This window comes from Gouania willdenowi, chromosome 12 (assembly GCF_900634775.1).
Source record: "Gouania willdenowi chromosome 12, fGouWil2.1, whole genome shotgun sequence".
In the NCBI taxonomy this organism is placed as follows: domain Eukaryota; kingdom Metazoa; phylum Chordata; class Actinopteri; order Blenniiformes; family Gobiesocidae; genus Gouania; species Gouania willdenowi.
The window spans coordinates 20,338,482-20,361,042 of record NC_041055.1 but is presented as its reverse complement, the minus strand read 5'-3'; the positions used below and the strand labels follow the sequence as shown (position 1 = coordinate 20,361,042).

Here is a 22,561-nt window from a genome sequence, read left to right as displayed (position 1 = left end):
AAACTGCCAAAAAACTACACAAATCATCACCGACTCCTAAATACAGAGCCAGTGCCTGCTTAACTTTGCTGTGCCTGTGAAACTCCGTCAGTGTCTCGTCCAGCGCCGCAGCGCTCCATGAAAATATGATCAGCTTTAATCAGCTTCACCTGCTCAGAATGTTTGAAGAACATCTCATCAGAGCTACAGAAGATCTGTGGGAAAAGTTGTGTGTTGTTGCGGAGGAGACCATGCATCGCAGAATCGCTGTATTGTGATAATATCGTTATCGTGGGCAAAAATGCTGGGATCATATTGCGAGGTACTTGGCAATACCCAGCCCTAATCAGGATGAAGTAAGTCGTTTTAATCAGCATTACACTGATGAGAACATCTGCCACTTCCATCCACTCTAGCATCAGACTGTGAGTTCCTGGTCCATGCAGCCATAAGGTGGGGGATGTTCCACTGGGAACATTGGAGAGTTTTCCAGTTCTCTCTCTCTTTCTCTCTCTCTCGTAGCTCTCCCTCCAGCCTGTCCTTTGTCACGCAGCACCTTCATCACACCTTTACTTCTGCCACTGTCTGATCTTCATCACCTTCCCTCCAATCAACAGTTAGATGATTCACTGCCCCATGTGTTCACCCAGAACTAATAACCAGCATAAGCCCAAGACTACCATCACAGCATTCCATGATTATGTTTAGAAATGAACCTCTATCTTTCTCCCTATGCAGAGATGTAACACACACACGCACTGATGTTACTGTAGATGAACTTCTTCTACCCAGGTTAAATGTTTCCTCTTTTAACACCATATACTTCTATTCCTCTACAGCTGCTGCTGCTATGTTCACTCAATCACTCCAAGGTCCTCTGCCTGTACGAGTCATCACAAGTGGCAGCAGATATTTCACAAAATGTTGCCGTCAGCAAACATGGACGAGGTTTCCTCGCGGCTGTTTATGTGCAGAGACTAGAGTGCTTTGTAAAAAAAAAAAAGGAGGGAAGGCATAAAGAAAAACTGCAGCATTACATGTTATTCCTCCCTAATGGGCTCAACCGTTAATTCTGCATCCAGCAGCAACTGCTAGTAATAAGAATAATACAAATTACACTGTGAAGTTTAACTTATAGAAAACATATTGCAGAGCTAGATCTTTTTTTTTTTTTTTTAGCTGAGCCTATAATTACAATTAATAAAGAGAGTGTTGAAGGGGGAGGTTAATGGTGCCTGTATGCCAGAGCTGCAAAGGAAATAGTGATTGCACCAACGGTTAATGCAAAAAGGTACATTGATGGATGGTGATATTCAATTCATTAAAGAGTTTTTTTCAAGGCATTAAAAAACACTTATTCAAAAACTAGGGAATACAATGGACTGATATTAGCCTCTTCCAACTATCTCTCTGGGGCTTTTCTCATTCTGTTGTACAGTAAACCTCTTAAGACTGGATCTGCACTCACACTTGGATCTCTTTCAAATCTTTTGTTTTCTTCTTTTGTCAGTTTTCTGCCAAAGATCCACTTTGCATCAAGCAGTTTGAGAACAAGTGGTTGTCTTCCCTGAGCTTCTTAAGGAGCTCAAACTGCAGTGCTTTATTAAAGCTGATATCAGGAGTTTCTGAGAAATCTATGTTTATGTATGATTCTTTTGAAATGCAAAAAAATACCTAACTAGTCTTTTACTATGGTCTACTGCCGGTGGGCATTCATATACATTAATGTATATAAGTCCTTCCTTCGTCCTATAGACCCCATTAAAATGGAAACGAGCGCCAACGACCCAGCCAATAGGCTTCAACTTAGAGTTTTTGAGACTGTCAAACAAAGTGAATGCGGAAATGTGCACGGAAACAAGGCCGCGCTTCACAACAGCAAACAGGCAAATATGATTTTGGCTCTTACCTGACCCATAGACCTATATCAATGAGACCCGATGCAACCTTGTTATGTTCCGCAATGCGCGTGCAGAAAAGTAGAGGCGTGGCTTCTGGTAGATTGCAGAGGCAGTGGGAGGAATTGGAGCTGTTGAGGGCGGGACATCGAAACGTAAACTCAGAAACTCCGGATAGCAGCTTTAAGTAAACCCATATTTCAATAAAAACCTTTGGATTTAGCAGTTAAAACTGTCAAAAAACATTACTGGTACTAGTTCTATATCAGATAAGCTCACTTTATCAGGTATAACTGCTAATCGTGTCTTTAAGACAACCTTTTTTTGTGCTGTTGGGCCTATTCTAGATAAAGTGCTGGAATTGAAACTGAAAGTAGTGAAGAATTGTTATTTCTCTCTTCAATTCAATTAGAATACGTTTTAATCAAGCTTAATTTAATATAAGTAGATTAAATATATTTATTTTTTTTAGTTTAGGTGGATTCATATTTCTTCTACTGGAATCATTTTAATAGCATTAGCATGTCTTGAGTTTCCGTGTTGATATTACTTCTGATTGGTTCTTGTGATTAAATTAGGATGGATTAATTTCAGTCACGGTTTCTTTCTTTCTTTTTTTTTTTTTTTTTTTAATGAAAATATCATGTAGTTTAGAGTAAGATTAATTCATCCTACCTTGCTTTGTATTTGGTCATAGCTGAGCTTTCAGTCAGCATATAAAAATGTTAGCCAAAAAAACTAAAAGGTCCTAAAATGATACATTATCTAGCAAGTCTACGTTCTTTGATCTTAAAGTTTAAGTTAAAAAAAAGGGTCAAAATGAGAGCAAAATAAGACAACATGAATAAAACAATATCTTGTTAAAACCCAAATGTACACGGGACACAATCCGTACTACAACAGCAAGAAGTATGAAGTATGATGTTCTGCTCGAAAATATCGAACGAACATAAATCACTGACGTGGCTCTGACACTGTATGTTGTATTGGAGAGTGTTTTTCTAGTTAAAAAATGCTCCAGGTTTGGATCTACAGAGCTAACACTTTCTCAGCAGTGTTAATAACTTTACACAGCACCACTGACGATATCTCATAGCACACTAATGTGCCACAGCACAATGGTTGGAAATCACCAGGTTACATATTAGGTATACAGTACACAATTTAGCCATCAGTCAACTCATATTCATGCCTGATACTGTTTTGCAAATTAAAGGGACGTGGTTTGGAGGAAGAGAGTTAGACTAACCCTTTAACACACATAACTCCCAAAAGATACCCAAACGACAACGTAAATACACAAAATGACTGCAAAAACACACAAAATGACAATAAAAAGATGCACAAAATAACTCCAAAAACAAAATACAAAAAAAAACCAACAACCACAAAATCCTTTGTTATTTCCTATAATGAGGTTCAGTTTTGTTATTATTCTAAATTCTGACATGAATGCTGATAATGTGACCCTCGAGTCAGACAATTGCATTTCTGTGGCCCCCACTGTGATTAAAGTTGCCCATCACTGAGTTAAATCATTGGAACTCTCTTTATTCCTCTTATTTTTACTTATTCCCTCCCTTTTTGACATTTTTGACTCTTTGATAGTTAAAATGTTGATATTTTTATTATTTAGCATAAAATAAGCATACTGGCAGTGAATAAACTAACAATGTTCTTGAATCCAAGGACCCTCTACGAAGCAGTGATACACGATATTATCAGTCCGTTATCGGCATCGGTCGACATCAACTTTACAATTAAGTATCAGGTATTGTCCATTGTGCTAATATAATAACTGATAAAATAACCTTTATCCTTAATCTTTTATCAACCCACAGACATTATGAACATAGATGCTCATCACCCATGGAGAGTCGTAACAAAGCATCGACTTGGCTGCAGGAGTGCTTGTAAATCAACAGAGATAATATTTCAAAATAGAAATAGTCACTGAATTTACAGATTTCCAAATGGTTTGATATTTTTTTTACTTAAATATACACTGTAAACCAGTACTCAAAAAAATTGCCGACATTTTTTTGAAGTTGATTAACTTAAATTGTTAAAATTTTCCAGAACTTAAAAAGTTAGATGACTGGTTACTTGTATTTTTTGATAACAGTAAAATTAAAGTGCTATATGAATTAAGTTTATTTTTAAATAATCCCTATTTGAAACAACAGAAATAATAGGACCATTTACCATTCTTAGTATGTAATTACTCAATTCTATTAAGTTGAACTTAAGTTGTGTTTTGAAGTTATGCTTACTTATAAACAAATATATGCATTTACTCAAAAAAAAATACGAGTTAAAGTATCTCAAAAAAGGAAGAACATGTTACACCAACTTGACATAATTAAGTTAGTAGAACTTTTTCTATAACTTTGAATATAAACTACTTGATCTACGTATTTAATTACTTTGTACGTTCGGGTTTACAGTGTAGCTATGACACATAATGCTCGGATTTTGTAAAAATGCTATTTTTACAACTCAAATATAAAATGTAAGTAGGTAGTAACTGTTTGAAGGAGAACAGCCTGCAAGTATCTCCATTGTTTGATTTACAAACAATTGTAATGAATACATTTGACATTTTCAGTAGGGGTGTCCCGATACGATATTAATATCAGATATCGGTCTGATATCAGCCTGAAAACGAATATCGGATTCAAATTTATAATTTTTTTTTTTTTTTGCAATTCATTTTTTATTTACAGTATTCTATTCAATTGTAGAATACTGTAGATATTATGTTGAACGTTAAAATGTATGTAACCAATTGGTTAATAATAAATTAGTTTTTCTCATTCCTACTGTTGCTGACTATTGTTCTGTTTGATCAAGCTTTTTCTAACATACCACACTACAAAATAAGTAATCATAATTAGTTTTATAAAAAAAATAACGAAGTAATAAAAGTATGTATGATTCATGCTGATATTGGATCAATATCAGTATCGGCCGATACGCAAGGCTGCAATATCGGTATCATATCGGAAATGAAAAAGTTGTATTGGGACATCCCTAATTTTCAGCTTTGCCTTATGTCTGCATTTGCCAGTAGGTCAAAATAATACAGAGAATGCACAGTAATTATGTCTATTAATTCTACAACAGACACTAGATGATCTCTGCTATTAGGGGGGATATCGGTATCAATATCGGTTATCGGTAGGGCTGGGATGAACGATTATTTGTTAAACAATCTAGCAATAGTTTTTTTGATGCATCGATTAATCTAATGATTCATTTTTCCAGTTCGATTCGATTCGACTGGATTCGATTATCTCCCCATTAATTGACTGAAAGTAATTTATACATGTTGATTTACATATCTAAAATGAAAAAAAAAAAAAAAAAACATGAATTCCTTAACATTGCAATATGTTTATTGGTCTTCCAAAATAAAGTTCAAGTTAGAATATAGAAGTACAAAATAATGTGTAATAATAATAATAAGCTGTATGCTGTTTTCAATGATTGGCAAAATAAACGTTATAGTCCATAATGTCAGGTGGACAGTGGAGGTGGAGTTCATACACACATGCGCATTTCTGTGTCCTGAAACGGACAGAAGTGTCCGCTGCAAAAGTAAACGGGAGTGCATCGCTCCACTGTAGGACTCTCTTTTAACATGCTCATACTCGTGTGTGTGTGTTGTTTTTTAGGAAGTTTAAGAAAAAAAATAAAAGGTCAGAATGTAAAGGAAAAACTCCAATAGATGCCTATGTGTACAGCAAACATACATTGTGTTTAATTTACAAATCAGGACGGACTACTAGGGTATCACAGTGGTATGTAAATGTGCGCGTGTTTCCTCCTTGTCGCGTAAACACGCTGTCGTCCGGGATAAAGGACGAGGAACTGCTACCTTCAACAAATGAGTCCGTGTCTTCACTGCCTTGCACTTTTGAAACTCGGAAGAGCCACTCGCGTTAGTTATTCTCCGGCGCCGCCATCTTTGTTTTGGTCAGTCGACGCATCGGTGCACACATTTTGTGTCGACGTATTTTTTACTCATCAATTACGTCGACGCGTTGTCCCGGCCCTAGTTATCGGCCAAATGAGTTGTAAAATATTGGCAAATCGGCCCAAATCAACTATTGTGCATCCCTACTACTTGAAGTCCTCTGACTGTCCCATTCGCGCTGTCCAAAATGAAATATCCACAAGTCTGCACTGAACAAGGCTGAGTTTAGTTTGATTTAGGATTTCTAATTATATAAAAAAAAGCCAACCTGCCCCACTCCTGAAGGTCTAATGGGATCCACGACCTAGATTGTAAATCTCACTCCGATATATATATTAACGTAATAGAAATGCTGAATAGGACATATTCCTCATTTAGAATAGAAAGCATCTCAATGACCCGAGAACAAAGGCAGCACACATGAAACAATTACTAACACTGCACGATGTCGGCGTATTTTTCTCAGAAACTGTTTTACTGCTTCAAAGCTTTCACGCTTCAATTGAACCCACAAACTTCCCTAAACACTGTGCGCTGGATATAGACTCTGAGCCAAATAGACACTAAACCCAAAGCAGCAAACAGGCACAATAAAAAGCAGCACAGCTAACACGTGTCCCTGAACAAACAGGACAACACCATGACAAAGCCTCTGCAGCTCATTTATATTTATTTAAGAGCTACAATCAGAGTATCCCCCTCCCTCCCCCCGAACCCCCACCGGGCAGTGGACGCACGGGAATTAAACTTTCAGGTAGTTGTTCATATCAAATGAGTGGCACCAAGCTTCGTTAACAAACCGACATCTGTCAGGGAAGTGTGTAACTCTAACCACAGCTTGTCCTATTCGCCTTTCCAACGAGGGTGTAATGTAGACACAGAAACACAAGCTGGGACTCCACTCTGCCATGCTTTCCCACTCACTGAATTAGGGGCTCAGAAAGCTGCTAAATCTATTGTTTGCACAGTGCGTGCGCCAGGTTTTATTTTACATTTGCAACAACAAAGCGATCCTGTCAAAAGCAGTTACAAAGTTTGTTACCTCGAAACAATGTGATTAAACATTTAACAGCGGGTTGCATAAGGAAAGCCTACTTGGTGAGTAAAAGCAATTATGGTAATGGATGACCTGAAACACAATACTCAAGGGCCCTTTAGCTCAGAGGCTGAAATATTCCAGGCAAGCCGCAGGAACCAGCAGTTATGACAGAAAGGTGGAGGAAACAACACCTACAGTAAACGGAGAACATGACTCAGTGAACATACTGTACCGAGTGGCTGAAATTGAAGGAGACTAAGCTGAGACGAAAAAGCTCCTAAATAGTCCCATTAAAATAAAAGTGCAAAATTTGGGTTTTCAAATATCAAAGTAACGAGGACAGAAAATATCAAAATGTTTACCACTATTATTTGTCCTCTCCTCTTATTTTCTAATATTCATTGCTGCTGTAACAACATAATATTTCCACTGTGGGATTACTGTAATTAAATCTGATCTGATCTCATCTGTTTATTTGATTTTTTTTAATTTTGTCTGATTGTATCTTATCTAATGTCATCTAATCAAATTTTACTTCATTTTATATAATCTAACTTTATCCTATTTTAACTAGGAATGTAACAATTCACTCGACTTCTAAAAATAAATCCTGAATGAAATAAATAAAGGAATAATACAAATGAAGAAGAACTTGAATTCTGGCTCTACAGTAAACAATGCAAAACTGCATAACAGTTCCTTTTCTTTTTAAAAGTGCAACTGAAAATGTATTTTGTGCCTTAACAAATGGATAAAAAAAAAAAACAGTCAGTGTACTGTATTTACATCAGATATTTGTTTCGACCAGCAGAGGGCCCTGGTAACCCAGTGGTCGGTTGGCATGCAGCAATTCTAGCAGTGAAGAAGAGATGCTATGCGCTAGCAGACAGAGCTAATAGGAAAACATGACTTTTACAGATATTCACATAATATTACAGATATTCTTTCGGTGCTAAAGGGGTAAGGAATAATTCATGAACATGTTTAACAGTAGTTAGTTCGCCCGCCGCCTACGCTTCTGGACGGGTAAATTATCTTCGACATGACGAGTGCTGTTGTTTGTATCAGGCATTTTCTTCCACGCTACTTGCTTACAATGAGCTGACCAATCGTGGCAAGGTCAGGTCCAATGTCACTCTCGAGGCTGCCAGTTTGTAATTACAAAGAAATGCATAGCTGGATAGATTACTGCAAATGCGTCCCTGCAGTTTTGATGCGCGCAATGCATAGCAGTAACATGCAAGTACTGTATATATATGTATATGAAGATACGTACACATATATAGTTTTTACGTTTTGGGCTCAGCATCATGTTAAATTATTGACCAGTTATTACATTTTGGGTTTCATTACATTTTCAGTATTGAAAAGTATTTTTAATGGGGTGCACATATATTCTTACATATTCTTCTCAATGTACATAAATTACCTTTTTTTTTTTTTTTTTTTCAAACAAAAACATCACACACTACATACCCCCCTAACACACACACACACACACTATAAGTAAAGTAATAACAATAAAACTAAACCATATACATACTGTATATAAACATATACATTTATACAAAAATAATAATAATAAAAATAGCAAGACAACAAAATTATATCAGACAAAGATAAAGTAAAACCAGTGTAAATACACAGAAAAAATATGTAAATTTAGATATTCAAAGGAATTGTGGAAACGTGGAAAACGATGTGTTCCACGTTGGTTGGTACAACACATACAAAGAATTGTCAAATGTACATTAGTCTTCCAAAGATGACATACTACTAACTAATAACTATTAATAACAATTCAGGAATTGTTACATTTCGGGTCATTGTTACATATCGGGCTCTATTCATGCCCATTATTTAATATTCAAGAAATCCCAAAGTTAAAGTATAAAAATTTTCCAACTAATACAGTAAACAAATGTAAACACATCTTTGAGACAGTGAATCTGAGACAATGATTTTTCCTTTGTAAGATAATAAATAAGAACGAAGTTACTGAGTTGATTTCTAAAGAAACCTAAATCCAATCCAATCACTATGAGTGCATGCACTGCTCTCATCATGTGACTGTTTGATCCAGTCGGGCTGAGAGTCAATTGAGTTGAAAATGTGGGGAGATCATCCCTGCTGCTGCACGGAGCTCACCTGCTCTGGAAGCTGGGTTGGTTACTGGTTTTACTTCTCAATACAACTAATGGAGGGCAGCTCAATATTTAATCTGTGTAATGTGGAGATGGGGAACGTATATCTTGTCAGTGAGAATGAAATCACTCAATCTCATTAGTGAATTAGGTTGAGCGGTTTAGTCCAATTACACATTAATGCAATGTTTTATTTATGATATCAAAGTGAGCCACTAAGAGGCCACTTTGGTTAGTAAATCTGAATTTGTGACTGATTTACTTTACTTTTGTTACTGAGATTCCTTTGATTTTGTTTGTGAGTTGAAGTCTTACATTTCCATACAGTATCTCTCTCCGAGCCTGTAGAGGTCTTCCTTGTGGTGCTGTGGCTGCAGCGTAGTTGTGCGCTCTGATACTTTGAAAACGTCTGCATGTACAGTGTCACACGTGAGCCACAATTTGGCATCAATAAGTAATCTGTAGATTCTCCACTCTTTGGGAGGCCAGCAGTTGAAAGCCTGTACTTCCAGTGAAAACCTGAGGTCACCAAGCAGTTCTGGTCATCTGACTCCAGTATGGAGTCTTAGGTGGAGGACAGATTTCACTTAGAGGAATGCAGAATGTCTCCTGCAGTTTCACCATCTCTGACACGTGCAGCAGCAGCAGCACCCATGGGTACTGTGCTTTAGAAAGCTACCTGTGTTTGTTTAAAAAATGTCATACCTCATGATTTATAGTCATTAAATTCATATTATTTAAAAATGGTATATGTATATACAATTAATATAAATAATTTACAAGTAATCTATAATAAAACATAATTTATAAACAATACAAATTATAAACAATAACAATTTCAAAAATAATTTATAAACAATTAAAAATTCAAAAATAATGTATAAATAATTTAAAAATAATAATTTACAAGTCATGTATGCATTGACACATCGTCATTCTGACATAGCTATAGATAATCAATGCATACATTTATAATAATCAACTATTTAAATTATAGTATTGTTTGTATTTTAATGTATTCTCTCTATATTTGAATACCTTTTACATTTTAGGTATATCTTAAAATGTGTTTTTAATATCACATTGAAAAAAACTGTATATAACATATATTTTGGAAAAGCCGCTTTTGTGTAGTATTTGTATATTGTGTTGTCTATGTTGGATGCTGCTACTTTGGCATTTAAATAAGATGTGCTGAAATAACAATTTACAAATATCCTCTGCTCGATTAATAAAAGGTGAAATAATTTGACTCCTGCGTCTGAAAGCAAATGCTACATATTTAAAAACAGCAATTCATCATGCTGTGAAAATATGCATCGAGATCACTGTCCCCGGCTGCCAAAAACCTGCATACACTTATTTTGCACATCCCATAAACTAAGTTTAAATAGTCAGAGTTGACAAAAGGCAGTAGTGAAACTGAATCATGCTCCAAAAACTCTGTATAAATGTGGTTTTGAACAAAATAGTAGACAAAAATAACAGTTCTTGACTTCTTCACAACAAAACTGACGACACTGAACACAGCAGGTCAAACTGTCTCTTCTGATAACACAAGTGGCTCACTAGATGTCAGTTCTGCACAGCAGTTGTGTTCCTAAACTATTAAAATGACAGCTGGTGTCCAAATTCCACCCTGCCTGACCTGATCCAAGGGTTTCCCAACCACTCAGAGGAGAACACTTGGCACAACGATGGACTTTTAAATAAACAAACAAACGAGAGAAAAACCAGAGGCACTGGCATTTACTGAGTTTGACGAGTAAATCAGTTTGAAGAGTCTGGAAAAGGTGAGTAAACGTTTCATCACCTTGACTTATGCTTTCAGGTCTGACAGGCATCTGTGAGTACACATGGAAGTGCATGCATAATGCAATCTACTGCAGAAGCAGAACCCCTCGCAGAGTGCACTTAAAACCTTTATTTCATGTTGCAACGCTGCAAACACGTTACACTCTTGGTGAACTAAAATTAAATGGGGGGGGCACATGTGCGAAGGATATCGGTGCATTCTGAACAACGCAGCATGGGACTTGCAATTACTGTCAGTAGAAAGACAAACGCCGATTGTGCTTGAAATTGTTAATGTGGGTGTCAAAATGATACGGTTGCTATCCGTGGAGCTGAGATGCTTTGAATTTGTGTTTTATGATTACTGACCATGGCGCCTAGAGTTTTTGTTGTTCTCTTGTTTTGTTATACTTCATGTCCGTTTGATGGACAACATGTGTATGTTGTAAAATTATGTTATCATTAGCTTTATTATTTGGGTTTAAAAGGCCCAGTCATTTGTCCCGCCCCTGGCCTGGCTCTGATTTTTTCCGCTAGTGTGCACACACACTCGCAACCCAGCGCTCCATCAGGCAGCACACACACAAATATCTATCTATCTATCTATCTATCTATCTATCTATCTATCTATCTATCTATCTATCTATCTATCCATCTATCCATCTATCCATCCATCCATCCATCCATCCATCCATCCATCCATCCATCCATCCAGCAGGAGCACTAAGCACAAGTTACTTAGTTCTGCTTCAATCAAACCTTTTCTATTAAAATAAGTAATACAAGTATGTGTGATTTGTGCTGATGATATCAGATCAATATCAGGACAAAGTTGTATCAGGACATCCCTAGTGGGATCAATATGTAGCAAATCGAGGCTTTTTTTTTGTTTCATACCTTTTCACGCACACAAAGTTTTATGTTGGGCAGTTTGCATTAAACTTTGTCTCAATTTATCCAGAGGTATTTCCAGATGGAGCTAGTCTTCTCTCCAGCTGTCCCACTCACTGTCAGCAGCTCCATGCAGGCTTGTGCATGTGGACATGGATCTGCACGGCTGGTGGCTGGACAAGTAGCCTTCAAACGAGGTCCAGATTGTGCATTTCCTAAACATTTAGTGAGTTAAATTTGCTCCAGTTGTGGCTGTGTTTTTCATCTGCTGCTTTATACCACATATACATTATATACTGTATGTCACACTTACATTTATTTAAACAGCGTTAGTTATTACATCACAAAACAATCTACTCGTTTTGGCAGTGGATTAGGATGTTGTCGATGTTTACATGGGTAAAGGTTTACATGCCAACATCCTTACTGTGCACATTCCCATAATAGTTCTCTGTTCAGCAAAGTATAAACAGTTGTTTTTGTAAATCAAACATCACAGCATTTGATTAAAGTTGTTTCAGCATTTGACAAAATATCAAAGTAGTTTGGCGAGTGCTGCATTCCAGCTAGGGGTGGGACAATATGCAAAGTTCACGATTCTGGCTCACGATATTTTTAGAAAGATAAAAAAGTTGTTGTTTTTTAAGATGCTATTTGAATAATGACTATGCGTTAATTTGACTAATAATTCTGGACATACTTACATATTACCCATTCAAAAACATAAATAAGACAAGTTTTCCTATTCAAAGTACAAAAACTGCCACTCATGACATTCTTCAAAAATATATCATTATCTGTGCATTAACTTTACAAGTTAAAAAAAAAAAAAAAATCAAAGTAGAACAGTCTACACAGCCTAGATTTAAGATATGGACACTTTATTTCCTAACATTATTAGCATGTCTACATATTCTGTTGAAAAGGCGAATATCGCGTTACCACTCCATTGACGATATATCTTGTGATGTTTTAATATCGTAATATCTTGTCGCACCATACATTGTTCGACCCTCAGTAAATAATTCACAGCTGCGGACAATTAAGATTAGAGGTGTCCCGATCCAATATTGATATTGGATAGCAGCCAGAAAACAAATATCGGATTTTATCGTACAGCATCTAAAATCACCAACATAAGCTCTCCGATAACATTTTCCGCTCCAGCACTTTTATCAATAGGTGACTGTGGTTCACACTCCAACACAGTAACCTACTGATGCTGACTATTGTTCTCTGTTTGAGTAACATCACTTGATCAAACCTTTTCTAACATTCCACACTACAAAATAAGTAATAAAAGTATGTATGATTCGTGCTGATGTCGCATCGGATCAATATCGGCATCGGCCGATACACAAGGCTGCAATATCGGTATCATATCGGAAGTGAAAAGGTTGTGTCGGGACATTAGGATTAGGATTAAAAATAAGGAAATCATGTTTAATTGTGATTGTTAAAACCTTTGTAGTAAAACACAACAATTTTCAAACTTCCTTACTCTACAAGCATGCTGCTGTCACATTATCCATATTATCTGTATAATAATAATAATAATAACAACATATTAACATCACTTTAGCTATGCGACAAATGTTTTTGAGGATAATAACAAAGAAACCTGCAGGTGAAGCGAGACTAATTCCACACAATGTTATTAAGCAATGCGTCAAAGCTAAAGCTGGTAAGTTATTTCTCCTTCTCATACGCAAAAAGGTATGAGATCTCTGTTTATATGCATGAAGCAATTTACACATTTGAGTGAAAATGTGCAGAGGCGCTGAGGGTGGGAAAAAAAAGGGAATGATAAATTTGATACTTCCACCAAACCGTACAATATGTACTCAAAACTTCTAAACAGCTACTGGCATTTGGCTGCAGGGGAAATGAAGAACGCCTCAGTCGTGAATTGGAATGTGGTAATGACATCTGTGCCTCTTTATCATTGCTCTGCAAAGACATTACTACAAGGAAGGATGTGAAGGAGGTAACTGTTGGGCTATTTTCACCCACTGCTAAGCATCTTGCAGCTATACTGCAACTTTTCAAAAGAGAAACTTTTCTATTTTCACATTTTCATGCCCCATTTCGAATTCTATTATTAAAGCTAGGGTAGGCGATTTTCTCCAGATACACTTTTTAAGTTTTTGGTTGAAATTTTCTTTATGTCCTGACAGAAATTAAGCTTTTATGTGAAAAAGGACAAAGAAAATCCATCAACTGTAGCATGAAATTTGCCTACCCTACCTTTAACTTCAGAAACAAATAAATACCCTGCTGCTAACTTCTAAAAAATTCCAACACCATGTTATCATTTAACAAATTATCTTAGAATGAAAATATTTATAATTATTATAAAAAACACACAGGAAAAAAAGCAAAGTAGCAATGCTCATTAAACCACTGTTTCAAAAAAATATCTCCTAGGAGCTTTGCAGTCATTTTCATGTGTAATGATGTTCATTCCACTAATTTCTTTTTTTATCACCTGACCAGTTTAATTGCAGCCCAGCAGTGACCACACAATTTGAAATCTACAAATTCCTAAATGGAGTTGGTGCTAGCAGATGTTATAAAGACAGATGAAGATGTTTTAATGTTACACTCTGAGTCATGAAACAACATTTTTAAGGAGAGCTCAGCATTTATTCCTCTTTTTTTTTAAAAAAAGATTTCATTACTACAAGCAACGCAGTCAGAAGTAGGTCACCAGGTAAAAGAACGGCCACTTGCTATACATGCATAAATGTGAGAATAAAAAGGCCCCCACCATGGTTTCCTAAGCTGTAACTTACATTTTGATCCACATAAACCACAACATATTAATTATTCTAACTGTTGAATCTGATGGTTAATTTGTTTTCACTTCTTTTGATTGTTATTTTTTGCGCATTACATACATTTGCTGTCCATTCCGTTTAGTGTGCCAAAGGTTTAAGAAAAAAAATAAATAAATAGCATTATTACTCTTTTGGATTTGTATTTCTGGTATCTTTAAAGTGACTATGAGCATTTTAAATATCAATTTACTTCAGCCTATTTTTAATTGTTGTTATCCTGTACTACTACAGTGCCCGTCGGAAGTATGTATTCATATAGTGGGAGCTAAAGGAGAGTTGTCAATTATGGCCAAATCAGTATGTGTTTGAAGGTTGGATGAACAAAGAGGTGTTCAAACTCTGTACTCTGTAGTGTTATAAAGGGGTTATATTTGCGGGTGTAAAGTAAAATAGGGGTTAAACTGGGTTCAACCCTCATCTAATGTAAAATACACATTAGAATGCCATGTTCTCTCATCTTCCTACATTCTTCTTTTTGGTAGAATGGCCTGAAATGGCCTGGCCCATCCTTTTCTTTTCTTTTCTTTTCAGCTAACTGGTCGGTTTCCAATGCCTTCTGAATGTATTTTTCCTGATCTAGATGCTTTCCACAGCACTGAAAGAAAGAACAACTTGCATCGAAACATACTTAGAAGTTGAATAGAAATGTGTTCGAAACTGCACATACAGCAATACTAACACGAGACATGGAGATGTATTATCATGATCTTAAGACATAGAAAGGCGGTTTAACATTACCTGGATCTCTCTTGCATGGTATATGATAATCAGCCCCAGAAGAATGATTGTAGAAAGGCTTATCAGGCATTTTAGAGCTAATGAGTAAAGTGATTCCTGCACGAGAGAAACAACAGTAAAGCCAAGGAAGTAGCAACAACACCAAATCATGTAGAAATTAGACAGTCAAAGCTGCATGTGTGGGAAAATAAAAATAAGCTGATGCAGATTCTCCTTGCATTGACGGGGCAGCCCTTTTATGAATAGTGTTGACTGTGTTCACACTTCTAGAACACAATTTGGACTAAAGTCACTCCATGTTTCCTTATAATCATCTATATCCTATCCTATCTACATGTAGGTGACCAAATCCCATCAGCAGCATGTGATGTTACATCAAAATCCACTAAAGCAGTGTTTCCCAACCTTTTTTTCAAAAAAAAAAAAAAACATATACCCCGTATCCATTTTGCTCTATCACGAGAACCCCATACTTCATGTATTGTTTATTTGTGTCCGCAGGCTCATCTCAACCCTTTCCTGTGTCTGTTCCAACATTAAAATCAGATTTAAGCATTCCTTTTGATCTATTTCTGATGTTTTGACAACACATTCTCATTCCAAACTCATCACATATCGACGTTCAAGAGGGTACCTTTGGTGTCACTATGTGGCGCTAAGGGTTGGCCCATGGCAACAATTGTTTTTATGACATTTCTAGTGAGAAATTTACCCATAACTTGTGGTTAGGGTTAGGGTTAGGTTAGGTTAGGGTTACGTTAGTTTAGGTTTAGAGTTAGAAGTCTTATTTTGAAAAGTTGCGGTGACCCTTGACCTTCCGCAATGTCGATATGTGACAAGTTGGGGGTGAGACTGGGTTGGTTTTTACCATTTTAAATTGTAAACTTCACCTTTTGATGTATTTTTTAAGAGTTGTACCACAATTTATCATCAAGAGATGAGGAAAATTTAAAAAGTTGTCCTACTTTTACTTTACAGAGGTTTAAGAAAAAGGTAGGAAATACTTAAGTTTCCACATTCAGCACTTTATACATCTTAATTTATGCAATTGTTTCATTTTCAAATGACCACTTCTGAAACATTTCATTGGAAATCATCATGTTCCTATTTTACTAGCCACTAACTACTTTTAACTAATGGAAACATATTTCTACAATTCAACAATTATGTAAGAAATCTATATGCCAAATCTGCACCATCTTTAACAAAAACCTATCTGTGATGCTTGCACACATTTGTCACAACTTTTAAGTAGAAATTTAACATTTAAAGATGGTTATTTTACTGGTAATGTTGAAAGAGAACTTATTTAGATTTAACTCTAATAAGACACTAACTACATCTATCAGTTGTATTTATCTTTGTGAGTTTAAAGCCTGGTAAGTAAATTACATTTTAGAGCTCATTGGTGACTAGTGGTGTTAGAACAGGCCTGAGGGCACCACAAGTGGTCCATGCGAGCTACCTGGTGCCCGCGGGCACTGCGTTGGTGACCCCTGGACTAGGATGTGGCTCCTGAACTGAAATGTTCTCCCTGAGATGTGTACATGTACCTCTAAAAGCACACATATCCCTGGTTGGGAACCACTGCCCTAAAGGACACAACCATGCATCCAAGCATATGTTAATGTTGAGAGCTTTTATAACATGCGATTTGTATTTTAACACTTACTGTGATCTACATTTGATCTGTCCTAACTAAGCATTCTATTTAATATATTTTTGATGTTTTCTAAATGGTAAACTTCACCTTTTGAAGTGTTTTAAAGAGTTGTGTCACAATTTATCATCAATGGATGAGGAAAATGTAAAAAAGTTGTCCTACAATGTTAGAAATTAAGTCGACAGATGATTCCGTGTCGGCCCTGAGAAGTGTTTGGTCATGTACCACTAAGGGTACACGTACCCCTGGTTGGGAACCACTGCCCTACAGGACATAACCATGGAGCTCAAAAAATATGTTAATGTTGAGAGCTTTCAAAACATAAGATTTGTCTTTAAACACTTACTGTGATCTACATTTTATCTTGAAAACCAAAAACGGACAAACTTCTACGAGAATGTACTTTTTTTCCACATAAAATTGACAAAGTTGGTAGTGTTTTTAGATTATGATGATTGGATGTGTATTTTTTCCACTAAAACAAAGGATGATTAGACGTTTATTATCAATAATTACAATGCTTTGATTTAGAATGTGTGGCCCTCTGAGATGTGACTAGGATGTGGCCCCTGAACTGAAATAACACGTCTGTGACAGATGAAGTCTACAGACTTGGAGTTAGTATTACGTACCTTTCCGTAGGCTCCCCATGAGAGTTCAGTCTCTATAACCATAACAACGATCCCAAACATCCCAAAGATTAAAGCATAGTCGCTGAGCCGCTTCCTCTTCTCGAACAAGGCCCTGCGGTGTCCCAGCTTCTCCCCAATGTTCTGGTTCTTCTTTTTCCCCGATTTGCCGCTGCTGTGGCCGCAGCCTCCCCCTCCGTCTCCCGATGCGTAAGGCATCAGGGTGGAGGAATGGTTCTCCGGCTTGGTCACCAGCGTGTCCGACGCATCTGCGGCGGAGATGGGCTGCAAAGGCTGGGACTCGGAATCGAACTCGTGAATGTTTCTGCGGGACGAGCTCAAGTTGCTGAGCGGCCGCATCACGCCGCCGTTGTATCTGCAGCTGCTCATGGCTTTCCCATTGTAGGAGTTAGTGGTGTCTTTGTGGCTCCTGCTGCTGCTGCTGCCCAGGCTGCCCCGCTGCGGCTGCTGCTGCTGCTGCTGCTGCTGCTGAGGATGAGGATGAGGATGAGGAGGATGATGATGGTGTCTGGATGAACTACCATGACTAGAGGGTGTGAACTCGCAGACGCCGTACTGGTGGTAGCCGTGTCTCGAAGACGTCTCCGAAGGTGTCCTTAAAGTTCCCACGGTGGTGTGCGACGTGCTGCTCTTCCTCGCCTCACAGGTGCAGTGCGTGCAGGTGCAGCAGTGCTCGTGCTCCGCTCCGCAGTGGAGCTGCTGGTTCTCACAGCGCCGTCGCTGCTGTTGCTGCCGTCGCTGCTGTTGCTGCTGTTGCTGTTGCTGCTGCTGCTGTTGCTGCTGCTGTTGAGGGAACAGATCGCTCCGCAGCTGTAATGGGCTTCCCATGTCAGTGCTGCCGTTTAAAGCAGCAGCAGCACCAGGACCGACCAGGTGCCCAACAGCAGCCCACAAGCAGCGTAGTGGTCCTGGCAACAGGACACAGTGGCAGGACTAAAGGATCCATTTCTGCTTCAGTAGGTGAGTGAGAGGACAGGAGAGGAGAGGAGCCCCCGACTGGGCACAGGGAACCAAAACAACTGCTAACACGTCATGAAAAGAAAAGGATGGACTGATCAGTTTTTAAACTATTGGAAAGTTTGAACCCATGTCTCAAAAAGATGACTTAACTTCCTTTTGACTGTGAAGCACAACAAGCACATGGGGCACCGATTGTAAAGTTGCACACATGCTAAAATAAACAGCAATTTTTTTCTTTCCTTTTTTTTTTTGTTGCAACATTTAGCAACAAACCACTTAAAAAAGTACTTTTCACCAGATTTACAGCAATATTTGTGAAATGTGTGATAGTTACTTGATATATACAATGTTAAATCTAAATGTTAAATATTAAAACTAAATGTTGAATCTAAATCTAAATGTTAAATATTAAATATAAATGTTAAATCTAAATGTAAATGTTAAATCTTAATGTTAAATATGAAATCTAAATGTTAAAAATTAAACCTAAATGTTGAATCCAAATCTAAATGTCTAATCTAAATGTAAATATTAAATCTAAATGTTGAATATAATCTAAATGATAAATATTAAACATAAATGTTAAATCTAAATGTAAATGTTAAATCTAAATCTAAATGTAAATTTGAAATGTAAATGTTAAATATAGATATAAATCTAAATGATGAATCTAAATGTTAAATAGAGATCTAAAATTAAATGTTAAATGTCGCTCGGCAAGTGTAAAGCTAAATGTTGCTGTTTATTTTAGCATGTGCAACTTTACAACCGGTGCCCCATACAAGCATGCATGATTTTTTTTTAAAGTAATAAAATCAAAATCAAATGTCATCTTACGTTTTTAGTGATCTATGTTCGTCTTTTTTGCATCTTAATTTCACACTTTCTTTCTTCACTTATATTTACATTTCTTATCTTTCCTTATATGCAGAAGGGTTAGCACTTCTGAGCCACAGAATAAAGGATTGGATTTTGCTGTTAAGACGAAGACCTGGGTTCTTTATATGTTTAATTTAATTGGCATATGTTCTCCCGGGGCAATGAGTTTTCCTCCCACAGTCCAAAAATATGTATGTTACATTAGCACTGGGCGATATATCGAGATTTAAAAAAAAAAAAAAAAATGAATAAAAAATAAAATAAATATGTATATATATATAAATTTTTTTTAAAATATAGCTTTTTTTGTATCAAAATACTTGTTTTAGGAGTCACTGCTTTTGCTGCTTTTCAGAACAGCATGAACAGCACAGTTAGATGATTGCAGACCTTCCCCTAAACAAGCCACACTACCAAACTTACTCACACATGCTGTCCCTTGTACGAGAAAAAGTAAACAGTGTCACATATTGTGCAGCTGTTTGTTATTAAAATGTGGCATTTTGCATCTGAAAATGGAACCCTGAATTGTCTTTCTGGTAAGACTTTATTTGAAAATTGGAAATTTCGAATAAACGCTCAAATATCGCTAAAAAGGTTTTTACGCTTTCATGAGGAGGTATTTCAGACTTTTCCATATTGAAATATGTCGTGAAAATGCTATGGAAACACTTTTCCCACAAATACACGTCACAGAACGTGACGTACATGGTCACATGACAACAAACAGAAAAGGAGACTGGGGCATTTCTTAGCATTATACTTACAAAATATAACTGCCACATGAGACGTGAAACAACAAAGATATACAGAGTGTTATAAGGAGGTTTGGAGCGTCCGTCTTCCTGTAGCAAAGTTTCGTGGGATCAGATTTCACGGGAGTTACGAGGCTCCTGCCCAAAACAACCTTCAATGGAAACAAGTTGAAAGCGCATTTATACTTTGTCGACATTTAGAAATATCGCTTTTATTTTCCGAAAATATGTCAAGAAACACAGCTAATGTTGGGGGAATGAACATCATGGCAAAATGAACGCATTAAAAATGGAATAACATATTTTGACACTCTTAATAAGAACATGCAAACCCACAGGCTGTCACGAAAGGACTCATCTAACCTTTGTTTGTTTTTTTTTTTTTTTTTTTTTTTTTTTACAATTTTTTGTTTTTGTATATACCAGTTATTTTTTCAAGATTTAATCAAATTAAAATCACAGCCCCCACTCAGTAAAGGTGTGGAAGTCTGTGTTCAAAGGTTTTAAATGTAATTACCATCAATTGGCCTCTGCTAGGTGAAATACAGCCATTTCTTAGAGAATAATTTAGCCTTTGCACAAAACACTTATCCCCCAGACCTCTCCATAAATTCCTAACTGAATTTCCATTTATTGACTCTGCAGATAACACACGTATCTCTCTGTCTCCTGTGATTTACTCAGAGCTGTTGTCATCTAGCCTCTGACCGTGTGACCAAGCGGGCCTGTAGCCCTCTGTGTCCTGGGATTGATGTGGCTGCTGCTGGGCTGGTTATTAATGGAAGAGAAGAGTTATGTTAACCTTAGGAAATACACCCAACTCCCCGGGACTGAATGGATGTGGAAGCATAAAAAAAAAAAAAAGCACAGAGCCAATCACACGGCCGTCCCTTCTCGGCAGCAGCAACAAATCCAGTCTTTAAGCTGTGAGGCTATGTTGGACTGGAGTCATGTTTTTATATTTGTGGAGCCATTTTTAGCCACATTTTGCTGCCCAAGCTTTCCCCACCTTCATGTTGTAAAGTTATCTAAAATTCCCAGTAATAGCAATAAGGGGTGAAAGCAGAGTAAAATCTGCACAGTGAGTGGGTTACATTAGGAATTCAGCTGGAGCTGTCCGTTGTCCTGAAACTCAGCACATCCTTGGAAAAACTGAAAGCAGTTTCCTGCTCACGTTGATCCCTGCTCTCTGTCAGAGAGACGGAGCGCAATGCGCACTCAACACTGATTGGGTGAATTTATGGGTCACATGATACCCCCACCTTATCAATGAACACACACACACACACACACACACAACATGAATGAGCAGAAGTAAGTGTATCAAGAGTTGTGTGGGTGTTATCAATGGACACGCACAAGATCAATGAGCAGAAGTATTGAATCTACAAACAATAATGAAAAAAATGAAGTAGTTCAATACATTAATATTTGGTTGTTTGTATATCAACAAGTTGTACATACAGTACATTAAACATTTCTAATTTCAACATGAGTGGCTAAAATGAAGGGGACCCTCCCCGAAAATTTCAGAAGTAGAATCAGAATCAAAAGTAGTTAATTTATCCCAGGGCGAACTGACGTATGTCACAGGTGTTCAAGAAATATTCCAAATGAAAATAATAAACACTAAAAAAAGAACGAAAAAAAAAAACACGCATAATTAAATTTACACCGCAGACTTTTTGACCTAAAGAGTTCACCCATATGAGTTATTTTAAATGATTTGTCAGGCCAATATACAGCGCTTGACACTTATCATTGCTCCGAGCGGGGCTTGACTCTTGAAATACCGCCTATGTAAGTTTGGAGGAGACGGACCGTCTTTGGCCAGGTCATGTGACCTGAAGAATGCCTGGAGAATGTTTCACTTTATGGCAGTCATGTGACCACATGTGGCTCAGATATATATCGTTCCCATGTGACATGACAACATGGCCGGCGCCATTGCTGTGGGTAGCTGAAACGAGTTTTGCCTGTTTACAGCCAAAAGAGCACAATATGGTAGTTTTGTGTTGGGTTAATGGTGCACTAATCGCCGTGATAGTTCAGTTAAACTTGGATTCTTTAGTAAGGGAAGCGGCAAGTCCGATCCGTAAGGATTGGCTCTCAGGGCTGGGTTCGCGACTCAGCTACAGTCTATAGGCTGGAGGAGCACTCTTCTCCCTGCCGCCGGAGACCCGGTGCTCGGGCCACCTCGCTGCATCGGTGGCACTTCCCCCCTACTCCATGGCCTCGCTGCCGTTGTTGGTCCTTTTTGCTGGGGGTCAGAGGGGATGTCTGCCCCGACCCTGGCCTCTGCGCCAACCCTCGGTAAAAAGGGCCGACGACTGCGGCGAGGCCACGGGGTAG

The 22,561-nt window shown here is 37.5% G+C and overlaps 1 protein-coding gene across 2 annotated transcripts in view; it reads right to left on the bottom strand.

Moving 5' to 3' along the window:
* The window catches only part of kcnn2 (potassium calcium-activated channel subfamily N member 2), a 38,812-nt gene extending 20,259 nt beyond the window's left edge, over window positions 1–18,553 (bottom strand). For both annotated transcript variants that reach the window (XM_028463570.1, XM_028463571.1), the window contains exons 1-2: window positions 17,598–18,553; window positions 15,303–15,398 (exon numbers count right to left, since the gene is read on the bottom strand). In XM_028463570.1, the coding sequence (XP_028319371.1) occupies window positions 15,303–15,398; window positions 17,598–18,443 (942 nt within the window). In that variant the 5' untranslated portion in view covers window positions 18,444–18,553. The remainder of the gene's footprint in view (window positions 1–15,302; window positions 15,399–17,597) is intronic.
* Between the last annotated feature and the right edge of the window lie 4,008 nt (window positions 18,554–22,561).